This window comes from Gymnoscopelus microlampas (genome assembly GCF_963454915.1).
Source record: "Gymnoscopelus microlampas genome assembly, chromosome: 9".
Classification (NCBI taxonomy): domain Eukaryota; kingdom Metazoa; phylum Chordata; class Actinopteri; order Myctophiformes; family Myctophidae; genus Gymnoscopelus; species Gymnoscopelus microlampas.
In genome coordinates this window covers 53,178,247-53,206,122 of record NC_139946.1, presented here as the reverse complement: position 1 = coordinate 53,206,122, position 27,876 = coordinate 53,178,247, and the positions used below count along the sequence as shown (strand labels likewise).

General features: G+C 42.0%; 1 protein-coding gene across 3 annotated transcripts in view; it reads left to right on the top strand.

Moving 5' to 3' along the window:
• Positions 1 to 26,975, top strand: part of trappc8 (trafficking protein particle complex subunit 8) — an 83,330-nt gene extending 56,355 nt beyond the window's left edge. For 2 of the 3 annotated variants that reach the window (XM_084066755.1, XM_084066753.1), the window contains 6 exons: positions 621 to 679; positions 3,045 to 3,239; positions 4,166 to 4,267; positions 18,108 to 18,250; positions 21,524 to 21,613; positions 26,380 to 26,975. In XM_084066755.1, coding sequence (XP_083922881.1) covers positions 621 to 679; positions 3,045 to 3,239; positions 4,166 to 4,267; positions 18,108 to 18,250; positions 21,524 to 21,613; positions 26,380 to 26,626 — 836 coding nt within the window. In that variant the 3' untranslated portion in view covers positions 26,627 to 26,975. The remainder of the gene's footprint in view (positions 1 to 620; positions 680 to 3,044; positions 3,240 to 4,165; positions 4,268 to 18,107; positions 18,251 to 21,523; positions 21,614 to 26,379) is intronic. The other variant, XM_084066754.1, reaches the window with a different exon arrangement.
• The last annotated feature ends 901 nt before the right edge of the window (positions 26,976 to 27,876 follow it).

The window sequence follows — 27,876 nt, the reverse complement described above, 5'->3', positions numbered from 1 at the left end:
AGTGGAAATAGCAGTTGTACAAGTTCACATGTACAAACTCATATCAAATGTACAAGCTCTCAATGCATCGCGTTTCAGCGTGTTGTGAGCTTTTAGATTAGATTGGCTATTTTCACTCATTTAGGGATGTTTGGTCATTAAAAAAAAAAAGCCTATAATGTCATGTCCAAAATAGGGATTGATTATTAATCCGTTTTTATGTATTCATTTATCCTCCTATAATTCTACAAAGCTCTGTGTGTGCGGTGAGCCTTCTGCCCGGTTCTCCTCAGTGGCTGGAGAGCAATCGATCTGCATTTGCACACAGACATTGACCATTACCATGTGCACGGAACACCGACGCCCGTTTTTCCGTTTTCCCCAAATGTCAGCTGTTTATTAGCGTTTTTGTGTTCGCTGGCTCCCGGGTTGCCAAATCATGTGCGTGAAACAAGCGTGGGTGCCCATATCCCCCGACGGCGGGTATGGTCTAGTTTATATATAATCGATTACATTGATTAGTTGTAGTAATTGTTGCACCTCTACAGGCCTGATGTGATCAGACCTGATGTCACAGTGACCTGTGTCATAATGACATATGGGTTTTCAATCTGTCTCTTTCTTTGTGCATTCATTTCCAGCTACCTCGGGCACCACAGACAAATACACTTTTGCAGACCTGAGTCTGGGAACGGAACAGGTATGATGAAGTCTTTTTCATTATCTGTTTCTCAATGTGTTCAGTGAAACGCGCACGGAAAAATGTCTAATCAACATTATGTGTAACAATATGTATTTAAAGCTGCTATCGAGAACACATTTTAATTAATAAAACATTATTTCATCCAATGTGTATGGTAGAGTATGTTACTATAACCAGTATTTAATATCATATTGTTTATGTCCCTCAAACGTTTTTCAAAAGGTTTGAGCCTAAATCAAGCCTCAGATATACTCATTCCAACTAACTTCTCTCTGGCTTATAAAGCACTTTCACCTGCAATACCACATTGTCCTGTTTGACATGTGGCGCTATTGAGCCAGTTTGTATGCATGTTATCTCCTGGTTGTGTGTGGAAAAAGTTAGAAAAAAAATGTTTGAAATGTTGGAACTGAAAAACGGGAGGGATTATACTGTATAAAGTAGGTATCACATGTGACGTCACAAACGGGGGGAAATCAGTTTGCCTGTTTTGAGACCAATTTACATAAAACCCCAGATATGCTGTGAAAGCCTGAGTGTTCAAACTGGGGTATTTTTGGGGATAGAAGAGAGGTAGGGGAGACCAAAAACACACAAAAAGGAAGGAAAAGTTAAAATTCATGGTGTAGTCCCTTTAAATATCTTGGGTATTTTCAATGTACCGGCTATCCACGATGAGAAATACATTTCAAATTGTATTCCACTGCAGTACTAAACAGACAACACGTTGTCAGGTCGGGATAAAAATGTTATCCAATTTTGTTCAGAGGACAGATAAACAAGTGAGATTGGAAGTGATGAAAACAACAGAAATGAGCAGACATAATTGGAACTGGAACACAAAAATTAAAGCTGACAAATTGATTTAGTTCCCTGCTTGGATGTACCTGAGAAAATGTATTTTCTATTTATTAAAGAGCTGGAGAGAGAGAGACCCCTGTTACTGAACCAACACTGTAGAACCATGATTACTATCAGAATATAGAGCATTACCTTTTAACTTCTTGTTTAACCCGTTTTGGGCGGGAACCCCTATTTGTAACTATACCTTTCAGGACGGGAACGCTATGTACAGTATATAGCAACATACATTTGTTGTAATTTTTGAATAAATATTTGAAGTGTTTCAGAAAACTAGGTCAGGATTTAGAGGCCTTTTTTAGAATGGGCCTCAGTTCTAAATGGAATATCACTTACACTAGCTTTAACCAAAAATATCACTTACACCAATACAAAAATACAGCTGATTTACAAGCTCACACCGCAATGTGCTGTGAGCTTGTAGATCTGCTATTTTGGTATTATGGAAATACAAAAGAAAAGTTTTGATATATATGTATTTTTTTGTATTTTTAAATTCACCTATAATGACATGCCAAAAATAGGCATTTTTAATGCCACAGGTCATGAAATGTGTATACTCAGATTTCAAGGAATCAAAGTAGTCAATCCCTGAAATGGAGGAGGAGACAGGAGGAGGAGGTTATTGTTGCAAAGAGAAGCGTCCTGGATTCATTCTCTAGATGCAGTCTTTCCTAAATGGTTAAATGAGGAATTAACCTTGAAGAGAACAATATTAGTTGGCTGTGGTTTCTGGTGGGATTTGTGTACCGTGTGTATTGTATATTTTCAAACCCTTAGTTGTATCATTGTTAAGCTGTAGGTCTAATAGTTTGGAATTGCATTAATGATGGGACTGGAAAGGATGTGATGTACATAATTAATGATGTTTTGGAAATGAATATATAGGTTACTTCCGCTGAGGTGGTTCGTACGCTGACGAAGGCCAATAGGCCTGCTGCTGCATTAAAAGCTTTGAAAGACTACTACTTACTACTTGTGAGTGCGGTTGTTTATGATGACATGCTAAAACGTAGCGCCGCCAGGGCTAACGCACGGATTAAAGTTCTCAGTCGCCACGACTGATTAAAGCAATTTGGATTCCGTAGAAGCCACAGTGGCGTACCCACTGTAGAGGCAGGGCAGGCGGTCGCCTTCCCAACTAAGATCTCTCGCCTCCCCTAAAAAAAACAAATAACCCGAAAATGTATCATTGTGTGCTTAATGTCCTCAAAGTCACGCATCCAACAAGCTTTGAACTGAGCAGATTGGACCTTCTGTTCCAGAGATAAAGGACAAAACATCTTGAAAACGCCAACTTTCGCCGGTTTTCGATCGCCGATTTTCGATTGAGTTCAAATTCCTTTTTTGGGGGTAATAGAGGGTGGGGGGGGGTCTCAACTGCCCTAAATGTAAATCCTGGGAACGCCACTGAGAAGCCAGCATGTCTTCTGTGGAAGCATGTTGTGCAGCCTATCTATAAGCCAATCCATGCCGACGTGCTTCGTCCTTCTCCTTGCAGATCATTAGCTCTTCCACACCGTGTGCGGACTTCTTCTTCCGGCATTACGCGGCGGCAGCGGCGCGGAGGGCGGGCGCCGCGGCAGCGCCCCAGCAGGCCAGGAGCCGGTGGCCGGAAGCGGCGTTGGGCGCCGACATCGCCGCCGTGGTCAGGAAGTGCAACGACTTGGACCTGGACATCATCGTCCTCTGGAAGGTAAGGGCCAGAGCGATAGGGCTCTGTGCATAACTGTAGTGGACTGTAGACTTAGGCGAGTTCTCTGTGCCGGTAGCTATGAAGGTTCTCTTGTAGTTATACTTGTCTTACACTGTGCTAGCACTGCTGAGGGTAGGTGTGTGTGTGTGTGTGTGTGTGTGTGTGTGTGTGTGTGTGTGTGTGTGTGTGTGTGTGTGTGTGTGTGTGTGTGTGTGTGTGTGTGTGTGTGTGTGTGTGTGTGTGTGTGTGTGTGTGTGTGTGTGTGTGTGTGTGTGTGTGTGTGTGTGAGAGTGATAGGGCTGGTGAATTAATATTCGAATATCGAATATGGGGAAAATATGTACATTCGAATATTAAATAAATAACTTTGGAAAGAAAAATGTATATATTGTTATAATAATAATAATAATATTTGAATATATTCGAATATCTGCCAATTATTAAAGTAGACAGCCCTAGTGTGTGAGTAGTTTGAGTAGTCTGAAATGCTGAGGAAGGCCGACGTGCTGAAACGCGTCCGTTTCTCTAGATAGACTGCTGCTGCTGTGAATCTATTTAAAAATAAATCAAGAATATAACTGAAGAGAGTGCAGATAATCCTTTCATTGTGTGTGTGTGTAAGAGAGTAACCTGGCCTTGTGCATTTTCAGAGCATGTTTATTTTAATGATCAATCAGTGGATTGTGTTCCACCTTGGATCAATTAGAACTAATGTAGTATTCTTTTAAGTTCTTTGTTATTTGGTATTACTTTTTAATACTAATGTTATATTATAAAAATCTTAATGTTTTGCCAATTATTTGAGGGATCACTGACACTAAGTCTTTCGAAACTGAACTAGTCTGCAGGATTTGGTTTCCCCAGATGTGTTCCCTCTGTCAGAACACAACACAAACTCAGCAGCTTGTCTCTGTGTGTGTCTCCAGGCTTACGTGGTGGAGGACAACAAACAGCTCATTCTAGAAGGACAGCTTCACGTGGCTCTACAGACCATCGGCAAAGAGGCCTGCTCGCTCTCTCAGAAAGAGGTATGGACGCACGCAAGACTCACACACACACACACACACACACAGTGTAGTATGCATCGGCCTTGACTCTGAAAGACGCATCAACAGGGTTTTTTTACGCGCCCGCCTGCCGCCTCCAGTGTGTCTACAGCCGCTGTAAGCAATGACTGTGTTTGATGACCCGAGCATCCACCGCTTTCAGTGTATCAGGACCTTTAGAATGGATACGTGTCGCTCTGTTTGGTTGCCTACAGCATCTCTATGCCAGGGCTTTTGAAAATATGAAATTGCCTTGGGGTCAACTGCATCTACTGCCACACTGTACCTTAATTGGAACCTTGGGCCACTATGAAAAAAATCACAGATGAATCCCATTTTGCTGCAAAGTATTCAGGATAAGCAATACCACTGGCCTTCCCCAAAGTACCATCAGAAGCAGATATATCTTAACAATAATTACCTTTTTGCAAATAAAAAGAAACGAAAACTGGAAATAAAACAAATAGCATTACAATTATTCTTATTTTAACTACAGTACAATATCCACAGTCCTTTTGTTGGCAGTGTAGCCAAATGTACGCCAAATGTATGTAAGTCACTAAGCTGTGCTGTGCTTTTTCCCCACATGCATGCCATGCACTGTATTGCAGTTATGTATCGCTGTTGTCGGGCAGACGCCTTTTATCTCCGTATTGTATTGATTTATTTATTTTCGTAAATTAATGCCCTACTTGATCATACTACAGCGTCACACAAAAGCATCCAAAATAGCAGATCTACAAGCTGGAAACGCGGCGTGTTTTGAGCTTGTAGATCTGCTACTTTTTGATGCTTTTGAATTTGAATCCTGAAAAGTAATAGTTTTGGACATGGCGAGGTTTCCACCCGACAGAGACGATAATAATTATATTATAATTATGTACAGTTCAATACATTGTCTTTTGTTCAAACGGCAGTGTGGCCAAATATAACCACAGGGTGAAGAGGTCTCTACAAAAATACATCTTGAAGAATGTGCTAACCCATTAAGACCTGAGGCCGATTCTACAAATGTCTTCTAAATCCCAACAGTTTTCTGAAAAAAACGTATGTTTCTATATAAGTGGTTCTCAAACTTTTTCATGTCAAGGACCCCCAAAATGATATGTATTTGGCCGCCGACCCCCATCTCAAAATATGTTGTTCCAGGGCCCCCCAGAAGCTTGGAAAGGAAATTGGAGTTAAAAATGTTCGCTTTAAAACAATATATATTAACTCTGAGTGCCACGAACGAGTTATCCCGAGTTTTAACATTTAACATTATTTTTTATTTTTTTGGAAAAGAATGTTCAGAATCCAAGATATCGTGATCCGAAGATTTGCTGCTCCAGTCACTTCTTGTTTAAGTTATGACTGAAAAAGCCTGTATCTCGGCTCCTGAGCACTTTTTTTTACTTTAAAAAAATTGCTGGCACAGTATGAACATGTATTTTTATTTCATTGGCACTGAGAGAGTTAAAAGATTTGCACACATTTTCACGATTTAAAAAAAATAGCAGATCTACAAGCTCGTAGCGCGGCACTCGGTGCCGCGCTATGAGCTTGTAGATCTGCTATTTTTGAATAGCCAAAGTGTAAAATAATGCTTTTTTTAGCTCAAATCAAAAAGTGACACGCGTTCCAGGTGCGTTCCAGGTCTTAATGGGTTAATTAGGAGTCCTTAAAATATCTTGCCCAGGTTATTTTCAAAACTTCAGCGTATGAATTTCACATGACCGTGTGCTGGTGGGCCATAAATAATACATTTTTAGGAAGGAAGCCGCCGCGGGCGATATGAAATCTGCCCTTGTGCTGCACCATAGGCCCCCCAGCCAGACTTTGGTTATGTCTCTCCTCTAATATGAATACATTCATAATAAGGTATTCTTGTTTCCACCTGAAGACCAAAGTCTTACTGTAGTTTTCTCTGTTTTCTGCACCACTTGGAGACTATATAACAAGCTTCCTGGATAATGTTATACTTCTTATAATGCAGTATAATACCCTGTCCTTGGTTCCCCATCAAACCAACTTGTTGCCGGGTAGAATGTTAGGTTTTGACCTTGAGACGGGATCACTGAGCCCGCTGGATAACTGCGTGAGCATGAAATAACTCCTCATTACGAGACGCCATTATTTGCTCAAACCAGACAGCTACAGTAGGATCAATATCCAATATCCTTGTTTAATTTGACGAATTATCCTCTGACGGATAGGCTACTCCTGCTTTTTTTTTGTCCGTGTTTCCAAATGAGTTGACTTAACTCATTAAGACCTGGAACGCATCTGTGTCATTTTTAGATTTGAGCTAAAAAAACATTATTTTACACTTTGGGCTATTCAAAAATAGCAGATCTACAAGCTCATAGCGCGGCACCGAGTGCCGCGCTATGAGCTTGTAGATCTACTATTTTAGAAAAATTGAGAAAATGTGTGCAAATCTTTGAATATATATATTTTTAGAGAACAGTTTTAACTCAAATATTTGCTTCTGGGTGGTCCCTGGAACAACATAATTTGAGATGGGCGTCCGTGGCCAAATACATGTCATTTTGGGGTCCTTGACATGAAAAAGTTTTGAGAACCACTGACATAGCAACATATGTTTTTTCAAAAAACTGTTAGGATTTAGAAGGCATTTTGTAGAATCAGGCCTCAGGCCTTCAAGGGTTAATACGAGAGCGAGAGAGTGTGTCTGTCTGTCTGTTCCTTCTGCCTGTCTGTATGTCTGTCCGTGTGTCCCCGTGCACATGTGTGTGTGTGTGTGTGTGTGTATACCTTTTAATGAACACACTGACGCCAAACTCTGTTCAGTATGCATTCACGTTTGTAGAGACCGATGAATCATTGTTTACTGTTAGAGCTGGACAGTAATGAAATTACATACCACAGCCCATATTGTTCATTCATCATACCTACATGATTTAATTTTTTTTTTCCTAATAAAGGGGTGGGGGTGGTGGGTTATAAGGCTTTTGTTCTGTGGGGTTGGTGAAAGGGCCTTACTGTGTGGAGGTTTGCATGTTCTCCCCGTGTCTCCTAGGGTAGGTACCCTCACAAAAAACATGTAGTAATCCTGGTCTCTATACTGCCTCCCCCCTAGTCAGCCGGGGCGCCTGATGGAGGGGAAAGGAACTGGTTGGAATAACGTGTTCCTTCCACGCGCTACGTCCTACCGGGGAACCCCCCCCCCCCTGTCAGGTGATAAGAAGCGGCTTGCTAGCTCATCATGCGTTGAAGGGGAGGTATGAACTCAGTTCTGGGCTCTCCCTAGGCTGGCAGAGGGAGTGTATCGCCCAGGATTACATAGGCAATTGGCACTGGGTGAAAAAATGGGTTACAAAATCGTGGGGATAACATTTTTAAAAAGAAGACTTTTGTTCTGTAAGATAATTCTGACATTAAAGAATATGACATTTTGAAAGTAATTATTTACACCAGAAGGCCTTGACAAACTGCAGTTATTGACGAATAAGATTTGCTTCAAGTCCTGCTTCAAGTTCTCCGATTGGGACCGTTAATATTTTTGTCAAAATGGGCGCATTTGAAAAAAAAATCTGGTATTTTCAAAGATTTTCAAAGGGCACTTTAAGGCCACGGTAACACAAAAATATGGCTGCCTGCTGTTAAAAGGACGAAGGGGAAATGACAACATTTTCAAAAGGCACTTTTAAGTTGTCACTTGCATTGTGACATGTTTGCCATATACTGTACCTGAACCTGGTGTCCCTGTTTGGGGACGAGACAGACTGTTTGTTCCCACAATGTTCAAATAGTGTTCTTCCAACAATCATTACAGTACATATCATCACTGTCAGGCAGAAACCTCTTATCTCCATTTTTATTATTTCATGTTTTTCCGTAAATCAATGCCCTACTTCAGGGGTCCTCAACAGGGGGTCCAGGACCCCTAGGGGGTCCTCAAAATCTTTGTGTGATAGGATCATGTTTTTTTTACATTAATCACTTGAACCCCAGCATCCCTATTCTGAGTGGAACATTAGCCAAAAATAGCAGATCTACAAGCTCACAACGCCTCGCGCTGCGAGGCGTTGTGAGCTTGTAGATCTGCTATTTTGGTGTAGGGGGGAAAAAAAGAGCAGACCAAGTATTGCCAGTTAAAAATGTCTGAACATGCATTAATGAACATGCATTAATCCAACATACACAGATGATAGTGCTGTCAAAGTCTATGAAGCTGTCTAAGAAATCTATGTCATTTTTTAAAATCTGCAACACAGTTTTATACAATATGTAGTTGGGGGTCCCTGCTTCATCTCTCTCTCAGCTAAGGGGTCCTGAAAACGTTGAAGACCCCTGCCCTACTTGATCATGCTACAGCTTCACACAAAAGCATCAAGAGTAGCAGATCCACACACTTGTAGATCTGCTATTTTTTATGCTTTTTCCATTTGAACCCTGAAAAGTAACAGTTTTGCTTTTGGACTTAACTCTCTGCCTGCCAAAAACGTTTAAAAACGTTTTTTTTAATTTTTTTTATCAAAAACAAAATTAAAAAAAATCTAAAATCATTCTTTATTTTTTGGGTTTTTCCGTTTTTCCGTTCTTCACAAAGAACCAGGAGATAACATTTTCCAAAAAGTTGCTGCTCCATTCACTTCAATGTTAAAAAATAAACAGAGAAATAAATAACATTTTTCCTATGTTTTACCATGTAAACTGCTGGCAGTTTTTGAGTACTATTTTTGAAAAACCCTGGCAGTTTAAGAGTTAAGAGGTTTCCACCCGACAGAGCTCTTAAAATGAGAGGAAAATAAGGTGTTTATGTCCCGTCATCATGTCCCCACTTCAGCCTCTGAGAAAAATGACTACCGGTAATAAGACATGACATCTATTCGTCATTGAGTCTTCTCTGTGGAGAGGCTGTGCAGTGAGTGAATGCTTTGGCAGCCTGGCAGACAGGAACACTGCATTTCCCATGGCCTCATTTACTTGTCATTTAATGCTAAATCAAGTTCAAGGTGTTGACTGTCTGGTGCACAGACAGTATAGTGCAGACAGTAGGGACACGGCAGACTCAAACTCTCCAAGGCAAGCCTTCCTCAACAGTATGAACTCATTCACACTGTGGGGCGCGGTGGCGCAGTCGGTAGCGATGTCGCCTCACAGCTAGAAGGTCCTGGGTTCGATTCCCTCCGGGGACGCTGAGGGCGTGTCTTCTCCTCCGAAGATCCTGTATTTTCTTCTCTTTTTTTACGCACCCTCTGCTGTTTGCAATAAAAAAAAATATTAAATCAATTTAAATTGTCACCAGTTTGAAATCGATTTTAATCGATTTACGATAAATCGTTACATAGTGGTTCTCAAACCTTTTCATTTCCAGGAACCCCCATAACTCTGAGTGTACAAAATGGTTCCATTTGTACACTCTCAGAGTTACAGACCTGTAAGGGTCCAAGGTTAGGTATAGGTTGTGCACCGAAAATACGACGCGTAGAGTTTGTAGATCTGCTATTTCCCGCATTAGGTTTAGGGTTAAAAATGGCGTTCATAAAATCACTGTCTTAACACATCGGGTGCCAAAACCGTAAAATGATGTGTTTTCAAAAAGTAGCGTTTTGGTGTCGAAACCGTAAAATTACGAGTTATAAGTCCATGAACACTCTAAGAAGTAAGGGACAGATGGATCACCGTGCCCAAAAATCTGGCTCCCATCCGCTTCCATTCTATCTCCTTGCTAAAAACCTCTTTATCTCCTTAACTTTTTATAGTGGGCAAAACGATGCGCAATCGCTCTGCAATGGTGACTCGCGTGAGACATGTTGTTGTTCCAGGCTTTAGCCAGGACCATCCATTGCTGTGTACACATGCATTGTTTACGTGCGTGTGCTCGCCGTGGAATCTACAGCTCTAAACAGCGCAGCGTTGCAGACGGTGAGATTTCTGGCACCGAACGTAATCTTTGCACCCCATGTGTTAAAATGTTGATGTTCTCACAAAAATAGTAATGCAAGTGTGTGTGTGCTTGTGTTTGTGTGCTTGTGTTTGTGTGAGTGTGCATGTGCGCTCACCCAGACATGCCTGATATATTGATATTAGCTTTGAAATGCTGTCACTCCTGTGTCATCTGCTGACCCTGGTTTGACAGAAGGTCAGCCCTCTCTCTGACAGTTAACGCTGGCTCCACATTAATATTCCATATCATATCTGCAGCATGGCTTATGGAAATCCCACTGACCACAACACGGAGCTCTGCATATCGTCTCTGTCGGGTGGAAACTGTCCAAAACTGTTCCTTTCCAGGATTCAAATTCAAAATCATCAAAAGTAGCAGATCTACAAGCTGGAAAAGCGTCGCTTCGCGCCGCGTTTCCAGCTTGTAGATCTGCTACTTTTGATGATTTTGTGTGACGCTGTAGTATGATCAAATAGGGTGTTAATTTATGAAGGTTAAATTATGGAGATAGGAGGTTTCTGCTCGACGGCAAACGAGATGCTGTGTCCACTGTTAGCCTAGACAGCCACACACTTTTATACTGTGGAGCAGTGACTCTCAACCTGTGGGCTGGGGCTCACTGGTGGGCCGCGAGGGTATTGCAAGCGGGCCCTAAATAATTGTGAACTTGTAGATCTGCTATTTTCAATATACCAGAGGTTCAGGCCGCTACACGGCCCTCACACCTGCCAAATGTCTGTGTCAGCATAGTGTTGGGGGCTTTGTCAGAGTACCGCACTCCCGTCAGAGTCCTTGCCACTGCGCGTCGGCCTCATACATGCATATGACCATACAGTATGTGGGCCTAAGGGTCGGATATGTGGCTCTGGACAACCGGATCTCTGTCTGTATCTGTCAGTCCTTGTCCCTTTTGTGCCCATATTTGGAGATTGCTGATGTCATCAGTATATGTCCATACCGTATATGGGCATGTCCCCTTTTGTGGCCATAGATGGAGCTGACTGATTTGTTTGCGATGCCATGGCGATGCCATGACGACACTTTGAGGTTAGACATCACACTCCATATTTGGGCGTAGCAGCATTGGGAACTCCTTATATGGTTATGGCTGTGTGAGAGTGATGTCAGAGGTCTGCAGGCCCACCCTCCCATTAGCCAATTTGAATATAGGATGCTCTTGTTTAAAAACATATATTTTTTTCCCAATCAAATATTTTATTCAAATAAAGTAATACGCCACTAGAGCTCACAGTTTACCGAGTATTTTATAATGGCTGAGGGGCGTAGTGAGGCATGATGCACCAGCGGCGTGCCTCCGAATCGGACATTACCAGGACTTAACTCAATGGTCCTGCTTGCATTAAGTCCGTTGCATGTCCGGTTCCTACTGAGCTGGAATGTCACGTTCATACATGCAGCCCCTCTCCGTTTGAACTCTGGAAAACGTCCAAACCACAGCCACAGCGCACACGTGTGAAAGTGACTTTATGTCTGTGTTCAGAACAGGGAGGAACCACACGTCTCCTCACTCCCCCGCGTTGCAGTATGTGCACCGTGGCATGTGGAGCTCATTACTGTAGAAGCAATGCGCTCACGCTGCAAATAGGTACACGTTCACGTGTGTGCCTGTGTTTACACTGTGTGTTTGTGGAATGCGTGCGTGCGTGCGTGTGTGCGTGTGTGTGTGTGTGTGTGTGTGTGTGTGTGTGTGTGTGAGAGAGCTGGAGAGATCAGCTGGTACAAGTGGGTTTTACCGGCGTAATGACATCCACGTGTCTATTACTCTGCAACGCTCACGTGAGTCTAAAAATAAAGTCGATAATAGATGAGGCCCAGCGTGATGCGTGACTTCACCTGCATCCTGTCCTCTACGTTCACACGCGCACACGCACACGCACACGCACACGCACACGCACACACACACACATTTGTATTACTATACTTGCGAGGCTGGGGAACCAAAAGGTTCCCGGTTCGATCCCGGGCTCCCGCTTGTGTTACTGTCAAAGTTTCCTTGAGCAAGACACTGAATCAAGTGGTTCCCAAACTGTTTAGCTCCAGAGCCAAAATAGAAATTTGATGTCTCCCCCGGGGACCCGAACTAGTGAAAATAGCAGATCTACAAGCTCACACATTGGTTATGGTCCTCAAGATGTCTATGTCTTAACCCATTAAGACCTGGGACGCATCTGTGTCATTTTTAGATTTTAGCTATAAAAGCATTATTTTACACTTTGGCTATTCCAAAATAGCAGATCTACAAGCTCATAGCGCGGCACCGAGTGCCACGCTATGAGCTTGTAGATCTGCTATTTTTGAAAAATAGAGAAAATGTGTGCAAATCTTTGAATATATAAATATTTTTAAAGAGAAGATTTGTGACTAAAATCCTTTCTGGGGGTCCCTGGAACAACATGTTTTGAGATGGGGTCCGCGGTCAAATACATTTTGGGGTCCTTGGCATGAAAACGTTTTTTTAAACTGTTAGGATTTAGAATACATTTTGTAGAATCGGAACCTCAGGTCTTCATGGGTTGAATGCTACTATACTTGTGGCGACATTCCGCCCCCTCAATAGCACGCACGCACACGCACGCACGCACACACGCACACGCACACATGCACGCACACACCCAGAAAGAGAGACAATTTAGCGTGCAGTTGGCAGTGGTTTGTGATAGCCATGTTAACCGCTGTCATCCAGCTCTGTTTTACAGTATCATAACTCAGGACAGAGTGCAATTCAGACGGGATGGGCAATGTATCATATTTTCATGAGAAATATGAGAAGCAATAATTCACTAAAATGATGGCCTCTGTATCAGCCTCTAACCCAGAGGACTGGTTCAAATGAAGACGTCCTGAAAACATGGAATTATGGTTGAGAAGGATTAGAGACAATCTACCGGAGACATTAGCATCTTTCCTGCCGGTCATCCAATTATTGTCTCAGGAATGCGACAAAAACAAAAAAATCCATGAATTCAAGGCTTCATGGGGTGTGTGATTGATAGAAAATAAGAAGTTTTGGGTGAACTATCACTTTTAAGTGGTTAATCAGACTAATCAATTTTGTTTTCGTGTTTCATTTTACCAAAAGCTCAGGACCACGTTGTACATATAAATCATCCACAGCATTCAGCGATAACAACGTATACATCCTAATTATAAAACAGTTTAAAATGCATAATGCATTGCGGTGTCAATGATAATAAATAAATAAATATCGTCTCTATCCGGTGGAAACTAATTTTCAAATTTTCGCTTCGCGCCACGTTTCGAGCTTATAGATCTACTGCTTTTGATGCGTTTGTGACTCTAGAGATGGGTATTGGCAAGAACCATACGATACGTATCACGATACTTGGGTCACGATATATTGCGATGGGATACATTGCGATACATTGCAATATATATTGCGATATTTTGCGATGTATATTGAGATGAATCACTGGAAGGTGAACTAGCTATAGTACGGCGACATCTAGAGAAGCAGAATGTCACAACCGGACTTCTACCATTGGTTTCTATGCATGGGAACAGATTTATTTTTCTCAAAAGTATCGCGATACTATGGCCTGGAGTATCGATACAGTATTGGGAAATAAATTATCGCGATTATATTGCGATATCGACAATATTGCCCATCTCTACGCTGTAGTGTGATCAAGTAGGGTGTTCATTTATGAAAAAAACACAAAGTTAGAATATGGAGATGAGAGGTTTCTGCTCGACAGCAATGATATCCTCTCACCCCTTGAGCACACGCCCCGCCCCCATCGCCTCGTACAATTTAGCATCAAAGTCTCAAGTGTGATTATTATTTTTCCCATGCGCTTCTCGGTTATGTGATTAACCCATTCAATCCCGGAACGCATCATTCTAGATTTCTTTTTGGCTATTCAAAAATAGCAGATCTACAAGCTCATTGCGCGACACTCGGTGCCTGCTCTTTTTAAAAAATCGTGAAAATGTGTGCAAATCTTTGAAAAAAAAAAAAATATATATATATATATATACATATAAATAAATAGATACATTTTTAACTAAAATCATTGCTTCTGGGGGTCCTTGGAACAAAATAGTGTGAGATGGGGGTCCGCGGACAAATACGTATCATTTTGGGGGTCCTTGACATGAAAAAAACTATAACATAAGAAAAAATAATAATAATAAAACTGTCAGGATTTAGAAGACATTACTAGAATCCCCCAGAAGCAAATATTTGAGTTACAAGTGTTTTCTTTAAAAAAACATATATTCAAAGATTTGCACAAAATGATTTTTCAAAAATGAATAGCAGATATACAAGCTCATATGAGCTTGTATATCTGCTATTTTTTTATAGCCAAAAGAAATCTTAAAATGACACACAGATGTGTTCCCGGTCTTAATGTGATTTAATCAAAAAAGCAATGGATAGAATAATTGCTGAGATAATGGATAGTCTCAGCCCTAGTGAGGTTATGGATGATATGAGAGGAGGGGGGAGGGGGGGGGGGCTAGATTTATTTTCCATTAGTTCCATACTCTCTACTACAGTACTTGAAGCTGTGTTGCATAGCAACCTCCCGCGGTGCGCTCATTCATTCATAACGCTGATCTGAGAGCCCTTCCCTCTCTCATCCTAGTGTTCTCTGTGTGTGTGTGTGTGTGTGTGTGTGTGTGTGTGTGTGTGCTGCACGTGAGGTGTGTGTGTGTGCGTGTGTGTGCTCATTGTCATCATCCCACTCTTAAATCAGTGGTTCTCAACCATGTGGGCCGCGAGGCTATTGCCAAGTGGGCCCCTGAAATAATTGGCAAAACACTTAAGATTTTAGCAGCCTGACCACGAATGCTTCCAATATTCCCAAGTGATTGTTTCTCAACATCTGGCCCAGGGACCACCAGTGGTCCAAATGGACGCTTACGGGTCTGTAACTCTTGAGAGTGTGCAAAAATGGAATCAATGGCTCAAGTTCTCCTCAGAAAAGGGATATTAGGGTTCAAGTGGTTACGGTAAAAAAAAAAAAATCATAACACAAAGATTTGGCGGACCCCCTGTAGTAACTCTGAGGACCCCCTAGGGGTCCCGGACCCCCTGTTGAAGACCCCTGCATTAGGCTACGGACTCCCATTGATGTTTAACACATTCACCGCTAGAGTTTATTCATAATGTACTCACCCACTGCCAGCAATTTGAGTTTTATAGCCTTTTGAACCGGTCACAAAAATGTTATATCCATTAAAATCCGCGATCGGATGGTGTTTATAAACAAGACCAGGAGACCTGGTTCTGCCAGACCCAGAATAAATTCCTAGTACTTTATAAGATCAGAGCACTACGTCACGGCTAAGCCGGACTTCGCATGACGTGTCAGCCTGTGTCCCTTTTATGCCCATGTATGGAGAAGAAAGGGACAGACCGAGGTCCCTTTTATGCCCATGTATGGACGAAAGGGGGACAGACAAAGACTCATGTAGGCTGTCTGCCCATGTATGGACGAAAGGGGGACAGACGAGGTCTTTTTTGCCCATGTATGGACGAAATGGGGACGGACAAAGCCTCATGTAGGCCGACCCCTTGGGTCTGGCAACAAAGTCGACGGACGTACAATACAAGCCCTCATAGGGTTTAGGTTTCGCTTTCTTCTTCTTCTTCTGTGATTTCAGCGGCTCAAACAGGCTGCAAACGTCATATCCGTTTGGCTGTGACGTGATTTCCGCCCTTCCCCACCGGCCTTCTTAGATTAGCTTAGCTTCCGATCGGCTATCAGATCATTTGTAAACACAAAGAGGATAACCGTTCGTCGATCAAAGAAAAGAAAATACAACCGGAGCTTACCATTCGTTTTTTAATCCGTGTGAAAACCATGATCTTTAGCCAAAACCAGGGAAAAACATTTTTTTCAAGATAAAAAACGAACCGGAAACGGCTGTCGGACATTTTCTCACAGGATGGGTCGAAAGCGTCATGGGGAAAATCAAGGATGGCACCGAAATTTACCACGATCGTTATTAAACCCCATAAAAAGCCGATAACGAGATATCTCGGTGTAGGCGGGTAACGGGTGGATTTGATATACCGAGATTTCTCGGGATTGGCGGTAAATGTGTTAAGCTCCGGGACCCCCAATCTACACTGTGACATCTTCGGTGTAAATTGAACTCCATTCGTACACTCTCTCACTTGAGTTGTTGACCCCCGTACGGCTTCATTTGGACCCCCCTGGTGGTACCCAGACCGCACGTTGAGGAACCAGCGCTCTAAACCAGTGGTTCTCCAACTTTTTCATGTCAAGGACCCCCAAAATGATATGCATTTGACCGCGGACCCCCATCTCAAAATAGTTTGTTCCAGGGACCCCCGGAAGCAAAGATTTTAGTTACAAATGTTGGCTTTAAAAATATATATATTCAAAGATTTGCCAAAAAAAAAACCTTTTTCAAAAATAGCAGATCTACAAGCTCATAGCGCGGCACTCGGTGCCGCACTATGAGCTTGTATATCTGCTATTTTTGAATAGCCAAAGTATAAAATGTTAAAATTATTGTGATGCTATATTAACACATTTTGCTGGGGACCCCCTGGAACCCCCCTCAAGGACCCCTGGGGGGTCCCCGGACCCCACTTTGAGAACCAATGCTCTAAACGACCCGCCCTCATCATAGCAGGGGAAACGTGAGCGTCATATTAACCATATATGGAGCACAAAGCCACACACGGCATCAAACAGTGATTGGTTATGTTCTGTGTGTGTGGTGAGTCAGTTACTGATCAGCAATTCCAGTCACACTGTTTCCAGTCATTGTTAAATGATCTCTTAACCACTTAAACCTCCATCGGCCAATTCCCGTCAGGGGAATCCGCCACAGCGGATCATCAATACATCATACATACAACATACTGTAGTTTAAAGCTTGACTATGCAAGATTTCTGCTCTGTGTGTACAAAGAGGGAAGCTTTCTACTACACTTTGATAGTAGAATCACTTGACCCCTCCCCGACAAATGACAACATTTTCAAAAGGCACTTTTAAGTTGTCACATGCATTGTGACATGTTTGCCATGTACCTGTAGCCTGGTAAACCCTCCCTCCGGAAATCTCATTTCCATTTGATTTCAGGAGAGAGTCTGGCCTGAACCGCCTTTCTGCAATAATCGCTCTGTTCTCCGAACCGACGAGCCTATCGGTGTCGTCGCACATCGTTCTGTGATTGACAGCGACAGTTGGCCAATCAGGTGGAGAGTTCGAGTGAGCCCGAATGAAGCCGAGTGCAGCCTGACTGGGGCCGACAAAAGACGAACGGCAGCCATTGTTGTTGTCCGAGTGCCTTCACTGTTTACTTTAGTTTTTAAAACGGTCTCAAACTTATTTTTTGAGGCACGGAATTTACTATTAAGATATCGTTTGGATAGAATTTAGTTGTTTAACTTCATATATGTGGTCAATTAATCATGACAGAGCCTATTTAAAAATATAAATTTAGAGAACCGGCAGGGGCGGGGAGTGACACGCATGTATCCCAATAAGGCAACCTATTTTGGGCATGGCCGTCCCAAAAGTCCCGTTGCGTCACATAGTCTGGAGCTCGTCAAAATGAACTGCTGATTGGCTGAAGGGGAAAAACGATCATTGGTTGAAGGGGTTGTCAGTCAACGGTATTACTCCCGCCCAACTCCAGCCCACAGCTAATATTGCAGAAAGGCGGTTCAGGCCAGACTCTCTCCTGAAATCAAATGGAAATGAGATTTCCGGAGGGAGGGTTTACCAGGCTAATGTACCTGAACCTGGTGTCCTTGTTTGGGGACAAGACAGACTGTTTGTTCCCACAATGTTCAAATAGTGTTCTTCCACCTAACAGTCATTACAGTACATTATTGTTGCTGAAGTCGGGCAGAAATCTCTTATCTCAATATTTGTATGTGGTGTTTTGCTCTACAGGAGGCTCAGGAAATGGTGCTGCTCAAGTTTAAGCCGGAGTTGCCTCCTCCGATGAGCAGACCCTCCATGGAGCAGCTGTCCCACCTTATCAAGAGCAACCTGCACTACCCTGAGACCTACACACACCCCTTCACCCAGGAGAGGTAACACACACACACACACACACACACACACACACACACACACACACACACACACACACACACACTACCCCGAGACCTACACACACCCCTTCACCCAGGAGAGGTAACACACACACACACACACACACACACACACACACACACACACTACCCCGAGACCTACACACACTAGTCTCGCGTCACCAGACAACTATTCCACAATCTCTGAATGTTATATAGAGTCTGGAACTCCACTTCCCGAAAGCTGTTTAACGGAAGTTGTTCAGACCGGAAAGACATTCGACCAATCACGACGCGGTGCCCGCGGACCTGTAGTCCCAGTGGAAACAGAACCGAGACGGAAGCATAGTCATAGGAGCGGTAGATTCATGTTATTTGTGCGAGGGGGAGGCAACAGTCTGGTAACGCGAGACTATACCAACACCCCTTCACCCTGGAGAGGTAACACACACACCAGTGTTTATTTTGACAGCAAATTTTGATTTAGTGATAATCATAGTCTTTTGAATAAACTTCCATTTAGTTTTAGTCATATTTTAGTCATCTGAGTGATTTTAGATTTTGTCTAGTTTTAGTTGACTAAATATCATAAGATTATAGTCGACTAAATCTACAGTTGATTTAGTCGACTATAGTGTATGTTGGCGGTGCCTTGATGGCGTCGTAATGGCTGATTTTACACTTGGTTGCATGTTGAGAATAGCAGATCTACAAGCTCACAATGCGTCGCAGAGCGACGCATTGTGAGCTTGTAGATCTGCTACACCCGAGCGCAACCAAACATCAAATGACTTGTCTTTTAGTTCTACTGGATCTCTTCTCCACTAGATCTCTCTCTAACATTTTAGTCTAGTTTTTATTTGTTGACGAAATTGTCAATATATTTAGTCTCAGTTTTAGTCATCATACTGTAGCTTAGTTTTTATTTCGTTTTTATTCTCTCTCCATGTCTCCATATTCTAACGTTTTGTGTATACTTACATACAACAGCGTCACACAAAAGTGTCAAAACTAGCAGATCCACAAGCTCGACACCCAGCTTGAGCTTGTAGATCTGCTACTTTTGATGTTTTTGAATTTGAATCCCGAGAAGTAACAGTTTTGGACATTTTCCATCCGACAGAAACGATATGCTAAAATATAAAAAATGTATGGATTCCATTTTTCCACATTTATTTGTGGTTTCACACACTACCCTGAAACCTACACACCTGTGTGTAAATCAGGCTCTAAATGCCCATTACTAATCCTAGCCTGAATCCTTTCCTAAATACATGAGCCTAACTCTAAATGAAATCTTTGTAACCATTTCAAACAACCCATTTCTCCTGGTGAGGATCAGGAAAATTGTCTTCACAATGTCAATTTAGCAAATTCTACTATACTTGTGGGGACATTTGGTCCACACAAGTATAGTAATACACAAACAAACACATTCATGGTCATGTACAGCTTATGTGTAAAACCTGGCCTTAGAACACGGATATGATGATTATGGATTCCGTTTTTTCCTTTTTTGGTCGTTTCCGTGGAAATGTTTTTTTCCTGTGTGGCTGCTGTTCTGTGGCTAAAATGACAGCCATTAACCCCGTCAGGAGACAGAGAATAATAACCTGCCTGGCTCGAATGGATAAAAATAGATATTGACTTGGGAACATTTTGTTCATGACATCAGTAAATCCTCCCCTAAACAGGATTCTGGTCAGCATTATTTTGCAAATGTCAAATGACATTTTCAGCATAGCCCTGTTGCCTTTCTTTTTACCTGCCTTTTGTCACGTTTGGTTGATTATTATTATTTTATGAATTGAAATGTATACATAAATACACATGAATACACATGCATTGTGAGTTTGTAGATGGCTATTTTCACAATTGTTTTTAAATGAAATTAAATGACATAAATACGGGATCTATTATTAAGTGATTATTTTATTACATTTGATCAATTATTGAATCTTCCTAAATGTGACACCCACATGTGACGTGGGTCTGGCTGTAATAGCATCAACACCTTTATTTGAACTACACTATAGTTGAGTGACAAGCCCTCATTTTCAATGTAGCCGAGGTTACAATAATAGACACAATCCCTCCAAGTCCATTACAGATTGACAAGGAATGTGAATCAAAGTACAATTACAAAATAAGAGTACTTAACACATTGGGTGCCAGCATTTTTTCATAACAACTTACGTTGGGTGCCAGCACTCTCCCCATTGACTGCGCTTTGCTGTTTAAAGCTCTAGACTCCACGACAAGCAAATCCACGTAAAAAAAAGCATCCATTATCGCGAGGACCCTGGCTACAGCCTGGAACGATAACATTTCACTCGCGAGTTACAACGGGGGGGATCGCGCATCGCGCATGACCAGTTTTCCCCACCGGAAACAGATTCGGAGATATAGGCGTTTTAAAGAAGGAAATAGACAGGAAGCGGATGGGAGCCATGTTTCCAGCCTGCTCCAGCCCCGCCTGTGTGGAGAAAAACGAAAAAACAAACAAAAAGACAGCAAAACCGAATACCCTTCTGTTTTGGCACCCCATGAGTTAAAACAGCACCTCAAACAAGTCAACTACAACTAAATGAATTAATTAAAACGGCTGCAATCACGGTTTGGTGCTTGGCTAAATCCGCTTATTTCTGTCGCTCGAAAATAGTTTTTTCTTGTATATATCTGTGGTGTGTGGACCGTCTGATGTCGGTGCAGTGTTATTGCTACATGGGCGCCGCCATTGCCGTTTGAAATCTCGTCTCGCGATACTTCCGCCCGCCGGTCTGGAGAGCGGTGGGCGCGAAATGGAGAACATCGCTCGTTATGATCTGGGGGTCCTGGACCACTCTTATGATGAGTTCACAACATCAAATAACGGTAAGAAAACACCTAGGGCGACATTCCCCTTTAACTCTTTCAGTGCTATTGACGTCAAAGACGTCCAAATTATCATAAGCCCAGAGCGCCATGGATGGTTGCATGTTTTTTTCTTTAGATATTTTTTTCTTTGGCCCAGACATGCTATTTTCAAAGGCAGATAATTAATGTCAACTAGGTCGCTGATTTTTAAAGGCTTTCGAAGCTCATTCCAAGAAGTTGGGCCGCTGACAGAGAAAGCTGCCAATTCTGTCTGAGCAAGAGGAACTACTAATACTGACTCTGTGTCCCCTGTCTCCCCTTCCTCTGTGTCCCCTGTCTCCCCTTCCTCTGTGTCCCCTGTCTCCCCTTCCTCTGTGTCCCCTGTCTCCCCTTCCTCTGTGTCCCCGTCTTCCTCAGCCTCTGTGTGGTTCCAGTGAGCCTGACGCTGTCCAACTGCTCCTCGCTGCAGGTTGACGTCATCATCGACCTCCGACACAAAACCTCCAGGTAAAATAAATGAATGAACGAACGGGCTCCACTTTGTGTGAAAGGTGGACGTCAAATCAAAAAGGTGGTTATGTCATGGATTTACTGTTACGAAATTCTCTAGAATATCTTCTGGGACTGTGTTAGTGGGTCAAACTCAGACAATAGAGACACAAACACTTTACTGTAAAGCCAAGAACGCAGATTGGATTTTTTTTTAACCCATTGAGACCTGGAACGCATCTGTGTCATTTTTTTTATTTGAGCTGAAAAACATTATTTTACACTTTGGCTATTCAAAAATAGCAGATATACAAGCTCATAGCGCAGCACCGAGTGCCGCGCTATGAGCTTGTAGATCTGCTATTTTTGAAAATGTGTGAAAATGTGTGCAAATCTTTTAATATATATATTTTTTAAACCAAACATTTTTTAACTCAAATCTTTGCTTCTGGGGGGGTCCCTGGAACAACATTTTTTGAGATGGGGGTCCGTGGCCAAATACATATAATTTTGGGGGTCCTTGATATGAAAAAGATTGAGAACCACTGATATAGAAACATACGTTTTTTCAGAATACTGTTAGGATTTAGAAGACATTCGTAGAATCGGCTTCAGGTCTTAATGGGTTAAATCGTTTCTGTCGGGTGGAAACCTTGTACGTCCCGAAACTGTTACTTTTCAGGATTCAAATAAAAAAAACGGCAAAACTAGCAGATCTACAAGCTGGAAACGCGTCGCTTGTGAATCTGCTACTTTTGATGCTTTTGTGTGACTCTGTACTATGATCAAGTAGGGCGTTAATCCCCCCCCCATAAAATATGGAGTTAAGAGGTTTCTGCCCGAAGGAGACGCAAAATCATGAATGATTGTTGAATTGCTGCAGCAGTTGAAGAAGACACACACTTACCACTTTTGCATCGATTTGCCCTCGAAGTGATTTCCCTGTTTCCAACTTCTCTGTCAGGCTTTTCTTCCTTAAATACACACACACACACACACACACACACACACACACACACATGTGTTACATGTGGTGTTTCTTCCAAAGGCTAACAGAACAGAACATAGGAAATGTTGGTCGGTCTCCCCCCACTGTATGGCTGTCCAGAAAAAAAAGATGATTTTCTAGGGGTTAGAGGCCAAATACAGGGCTGTTCTCAGATTACACTTAGCATAAAATACACACTGGTTAACTACTAGCAGTGGTGTAAAGTAAATAAGTACATGTACTCAAGTGCTGTACTTAGGTACAATTTTGAGGTACTTTTACTTTACTGGAGTATTTCCAATTGTCTATACTTTTACTTCTACTCCACTACATCTCAGAGGCAAATGTTGTACTTTTACTCCACTACAATTATTTGAAAACTTTAGTTACTAGTTACTTTGCAGATATAAATTAATACATTATAAAACATACATTAACCACTTTAGCCCTATTTTATACCTAGGCTATTTGAAAATAGACGATCTGCAAGCTCACAACGCGACGCGTTGTGAGCTTGTAGATCGGCTATTTTCAAACATTTTAGTACTTTTACTTTTGGTACTTTTAAGTACATTTTGATAGCAATACTTTTGTACTTTTACTCAAGTACATTTTTAATTCCGGACTTATACTTGTAACAGAGTACTTCTACATTGCAGTATTGATACTTTCATTTAAGTAAAACATTTGAAAACTTTTTCCACCACTGACTACTAGTTATTACAAGGATAACTCTATTTATTTATTGTGCAACATCACCCCAAGGAGTCTCTGCACACTTCACAACAAGTCATACAATAAAAATACAACAGCAAGCCAAGTACTGTATGATCAAACAATCAATACGTGGCAGGGCACAGCGCGTACAAATCATTACAAAAACAACACAGTATTTTAAACCACAGAGTAAGAAGACGTGGACATAACAATACAATCAATAAAGCGAGGGGGAGCTGTAATGAAAGAAAAAAAAATAAGGGTTATTAAGTCTAGACTGTGAGGTAACCTCTCTATTGGGAGCGTACTGGCCGTTAAGGAATGTATGTCTTTATTAGACTGGACATCGTCACCATTCCTAAAATAATGGCCTACGTCTTTTTTTTGAGGAAAATTATATTTTTGCCTAAATCAGCTCTTCATGACACTGACCACCTCTCTGGTAAAATCTCCTTTATCCTTATTGGAAAGATAAAGCTGTTCCCATCCCAGTAGTGTAATGGTCTATGTCAAGACTGTGAAGAGTGTGACCCAGTGTTGATTTTGTCGACTAAAACTATGACGAAGAATGTTCGTCGACTACCTTTTTACACTCACGAAAACGAAATAAAAACTAAGCTATGATGACTAAAACTAAGACTAAATATATTGACAATTTCGTCAACAAATAAAAACTAGACTAAAATGTTAGAGAGAGAGACGAGTGGAGAAGAGATCCAGTAGAACTAAAAGACAAGTCATTTTATGGTTGGTTGCACTCGGGTGTTGCGCTCTGAAAATAGCAGATCTACAAGCTCACAATGCGTCGCAGCGCGACGCGTTGTGAGCTTGTAGATCGTATATTTTCAGCATGCAACCAAGTGTAAAATCAGCCATTATGACACCATCAAGGCAGGCTAGATTTAGTCGACTAAAATCTTATGACATTTAGTCAACTAAAACTAGACTAACAGTAAAACATTTCAGATGACTAAAATATGACAAAAACTAAATGGAATTTTATTCAAAAGACTATGACTAAAACTAAATCATAATTTGCTGTCAAAATCAACACTGGTGTGACCTAGGCCATTTTTCTCGTCACATTGTCTTGTGAAAAACAATTGGCCCATTATTTTAGCAAGGGGACAAGTGTAGGATGGAGCAAGTCCATTCAAGGCTTCATAGGAGCACCTTGAAGTGGGCTCTGGGCCTATATCTTGAAGTGGGCTCTGGGCCTGTATCTTGAAGTGGGCTCTGGGCCTGTATCTTGATATGGTCCAATTTCCTTTTCCGAGTTAGTACTCTATAGCTGCTGCATTTTGGACTAGTTTAAGGCCATTTATTGATGTTGATGGCAGTGTTGATTTTGACACCAATTTTTGATTTAGTGTTAGTCATAGTCTTTTGAATAAAATTCCATTTAGTTTTAGTCATATTTTAGTCGACTAAATATCATAAGATTATAGTCGACTAAATCTACAGTTGATGTAGTCGACTAAAATGTATTGTGGCGGTGCCTTGATGGCGTCGTAATGGCTGATTTTACACTTGTTCGCATGCTGAAAATAGCCAATCTACAAGCTCACAGTGAGCTTGTGAGCTTGTAGATCGGCCATTTTCAGAGAGCAACACGAAACTACTGGATCCACTAGTCCATAACTAACATTTTAGTCTAGTTTTTATTTGTTGACCAAACTGTCAATATATTTAGTCTTAGTTTTAGTCATCATAGCTTAGTTTTTATTTGGTTTTTATATAGTTTTCGTCAGTGAAAAAAGGTAGTCGGCCAACGTTTTTCGTCAAGTTTTAATCGACGAAATCAACACTGGTTGATGGTAAACCGGAGAAGAGAGAATTACAGTAGTCTATTATTGAGTTGATGAAAGCATGGACCAGGGTTAGAAGACCCCAGGGTGACCCTGGTCAACAAAGTGTATGTATGCGGTTTAATTTGTTACGTTTTGTTTGCTTGTTATGTGTTATCATTATTATTATTATTATTATTATTTTTTTTTTTTTTTAAAGATTTTTTTTGGGGCTTTTTATACCTTTATTTAGAGAGGGACAGGGAAAGTAGGCTGACAGGAAATGGGGATAGAGATGGGGGGTGACATGCAGCAAAGGTCGTCGGGAACGGGAGTCGAACCCGCGACACGCTGTCAGGCTGGCATTGCAGCCTAGGGTGCCTGGACCGTCACGCTACGGCCCAGGCCTATTATTATTATTATTATCTGGGCACATCAAGATCTATTTGGCTCTGCAGAGTTCTTTTTTTTAAAGCACGGCTGTGACCTTCTGTTGAACCCACAGCCCCGTGTTCGTCCCGTGCTTATTATCCTGTTTAATTCTCTCTGCGTTCCTCCTTGTTTTTAGTACCGTCTGTACCAAACAAGACGGTTTAATAAGGCCCTCACTGTGCTATTGAAAAGGCTTTCAGACAGTTAGCCAAATTAATGTTAAAGTAGTTAATTAAAGTTAGAGTAGTTCACCCAAAAAAAATCTTGTTTTCTATCAATTACACACGCCATGAAGCCTTGAATTTGAGTTGCGTCGAGCACATAATAATCTTACGAGATTCCCTTCTCTATAATCTTAAAGCGGCACTACTTCTTTTTATAAAGAAGTAGTAAAAATTTCTGTATGGTACAGTATGTTAATACAATATACAATCTGTATGGTAGAGTATGTTAATACAACAAAAAACGGTAGGCAACAGTTCCGGTAGGAGACAGAAAGCAGACTCTTTGTGTCTCCTACCGGAACCGCTGCCGGTCATCAAATTGTTGTCTTAGGAATGAGACAAAAACAAAAACATATCCATGAATTCAAGTCTCCATGGGGTGTCTAATCCATAGAAAATAAGTCATTTTCGGGTGAACTATCCTTTTTAAGGCTGTGTTGTGTTAATGGACAAACGGTATTGATATGTCTGGGGAAGACACGTTATATTGACAGTCGTGTTCTTGCCACATATCGACCAGTCTCTCAACCCTCTCTCTCTGTCTGTCTCCCTCCCTCCCTCCCTCCCTTTTTCTTTCTCTCTCTCCCTCTCCCTCTCTCTCTCCCTCTCTCTCTGTCTCTCTCTCTCCCCCTCCAGTAGTGAGGAGCTCCATGCCTCGTTCACCTGGCTGGGCCAGACGCAGTACAAGCTCCACCTGAAGCCACAGGAAGTGACCCAGCTGGCGCTGCGAGCCTGCTTCCTGCAGTCGGGCGTGTACAACCTGGGCACGCCGCGCGTCTTCGCCAAGCTGGCCGACCAGGGCGGCGGCGGTGGCGCCGCGGCCGCCGGCGAGACCAGCCAGCAGATATCTAGCCCCGCCCTCATTGTCATCAACAGCGCCTGAAAAAACAAACAAAAAACAAACAAACACGTTGACTGTTTCCTCACCAACGCAAGTCCATGAACTCTTGGTCCTCTGGGACTTAATATGGAGCGGTTTATTATTTGGTCGTGCGCCTGTTAAAAAATGGCCGATCTACACGCTCTGTGAGCTTGTAGATATCGTCGTTGTCGCGGCAGATACCTCTTATCTCCATATTCTAACTCAGGGGTCTTCAACAGGGGGTCCGGGACCCCTTAGGGGTCCTCAGAGCTACTACAGGGGGTCCGAAATTTGTGTGATATGATTTTTCTTTTTTTTTTACATTAACCACTTCAACCCTAGTATCCCTAGTAACTTACCCCTAGTAACTTTAGCCAAAAATAGCCGATCTACAAGCTCACAACGCCTCGCGCTGCGAGGCGTTGTGAGCTTGTAGATCGGCTATTTTTGGCAAAGAGATATAGGTGTAGAGGGAAAACAGAGTAGACCAAGAAACAAAAAAGTTGACTCTGGAACACAATTTTATATAATGTAGAGGGGGTCCCTGCTTCATCTCTCTCTCAGCTAGGGGGTCCTTGGCTTGAAAACGTTGAAGGCCCCTGTTCTAACTTATTGTGTTTTTTCGTAAATTAACGCCCTACCTACTTGATCAGACAAAAGCATCAAAAGTATCAGATCTACAAGCTCGAAAATGCGATGCGTTTTGAGCTTGCAGATCTGCTACTTTTGAAAAGTAACCGTTTTGGAGATGTGAGGTTTCCACCCGACAGAGACGAGACGATATGCTATTTTTAAAAATATATAAATCAGAGACCTCGGCACTGTTGGTTTTTCTGTCCTAACGGGACGTTAATGGGGTCCCTGTAGCGCGGCAGCCATATTGGGCACGAAATAGGAGCGTTTGTAGAATCCCCCAGAAGCAAAAATTTGAGTTACAAATGTTTGCTTTAAAAAATATATATTCAAAGATTTTCAACAAATGTTCACGATTTTTCAAAAATAGCAGATATACAAGCTTGTATATCTGCTATTTTTGAATAGCCAAAGGAATCTAAAAATGACACACAGATACGTTCCTGGTCTTAATGATTTCAAAAGAGACTATACCCACAACTTGCATTGGACTTCTCTTTGTGACCTTAATTTTCCTTAATTTTCTATTTTAATCACTGGTCACGCATCATTGGAAGTAACATTACGCTCCTAATTCATGCCCGATATGGCTGCTGCGGCACACAAAGGGCCCGTCGCAGTCCGCCTCCTTGTAGGAT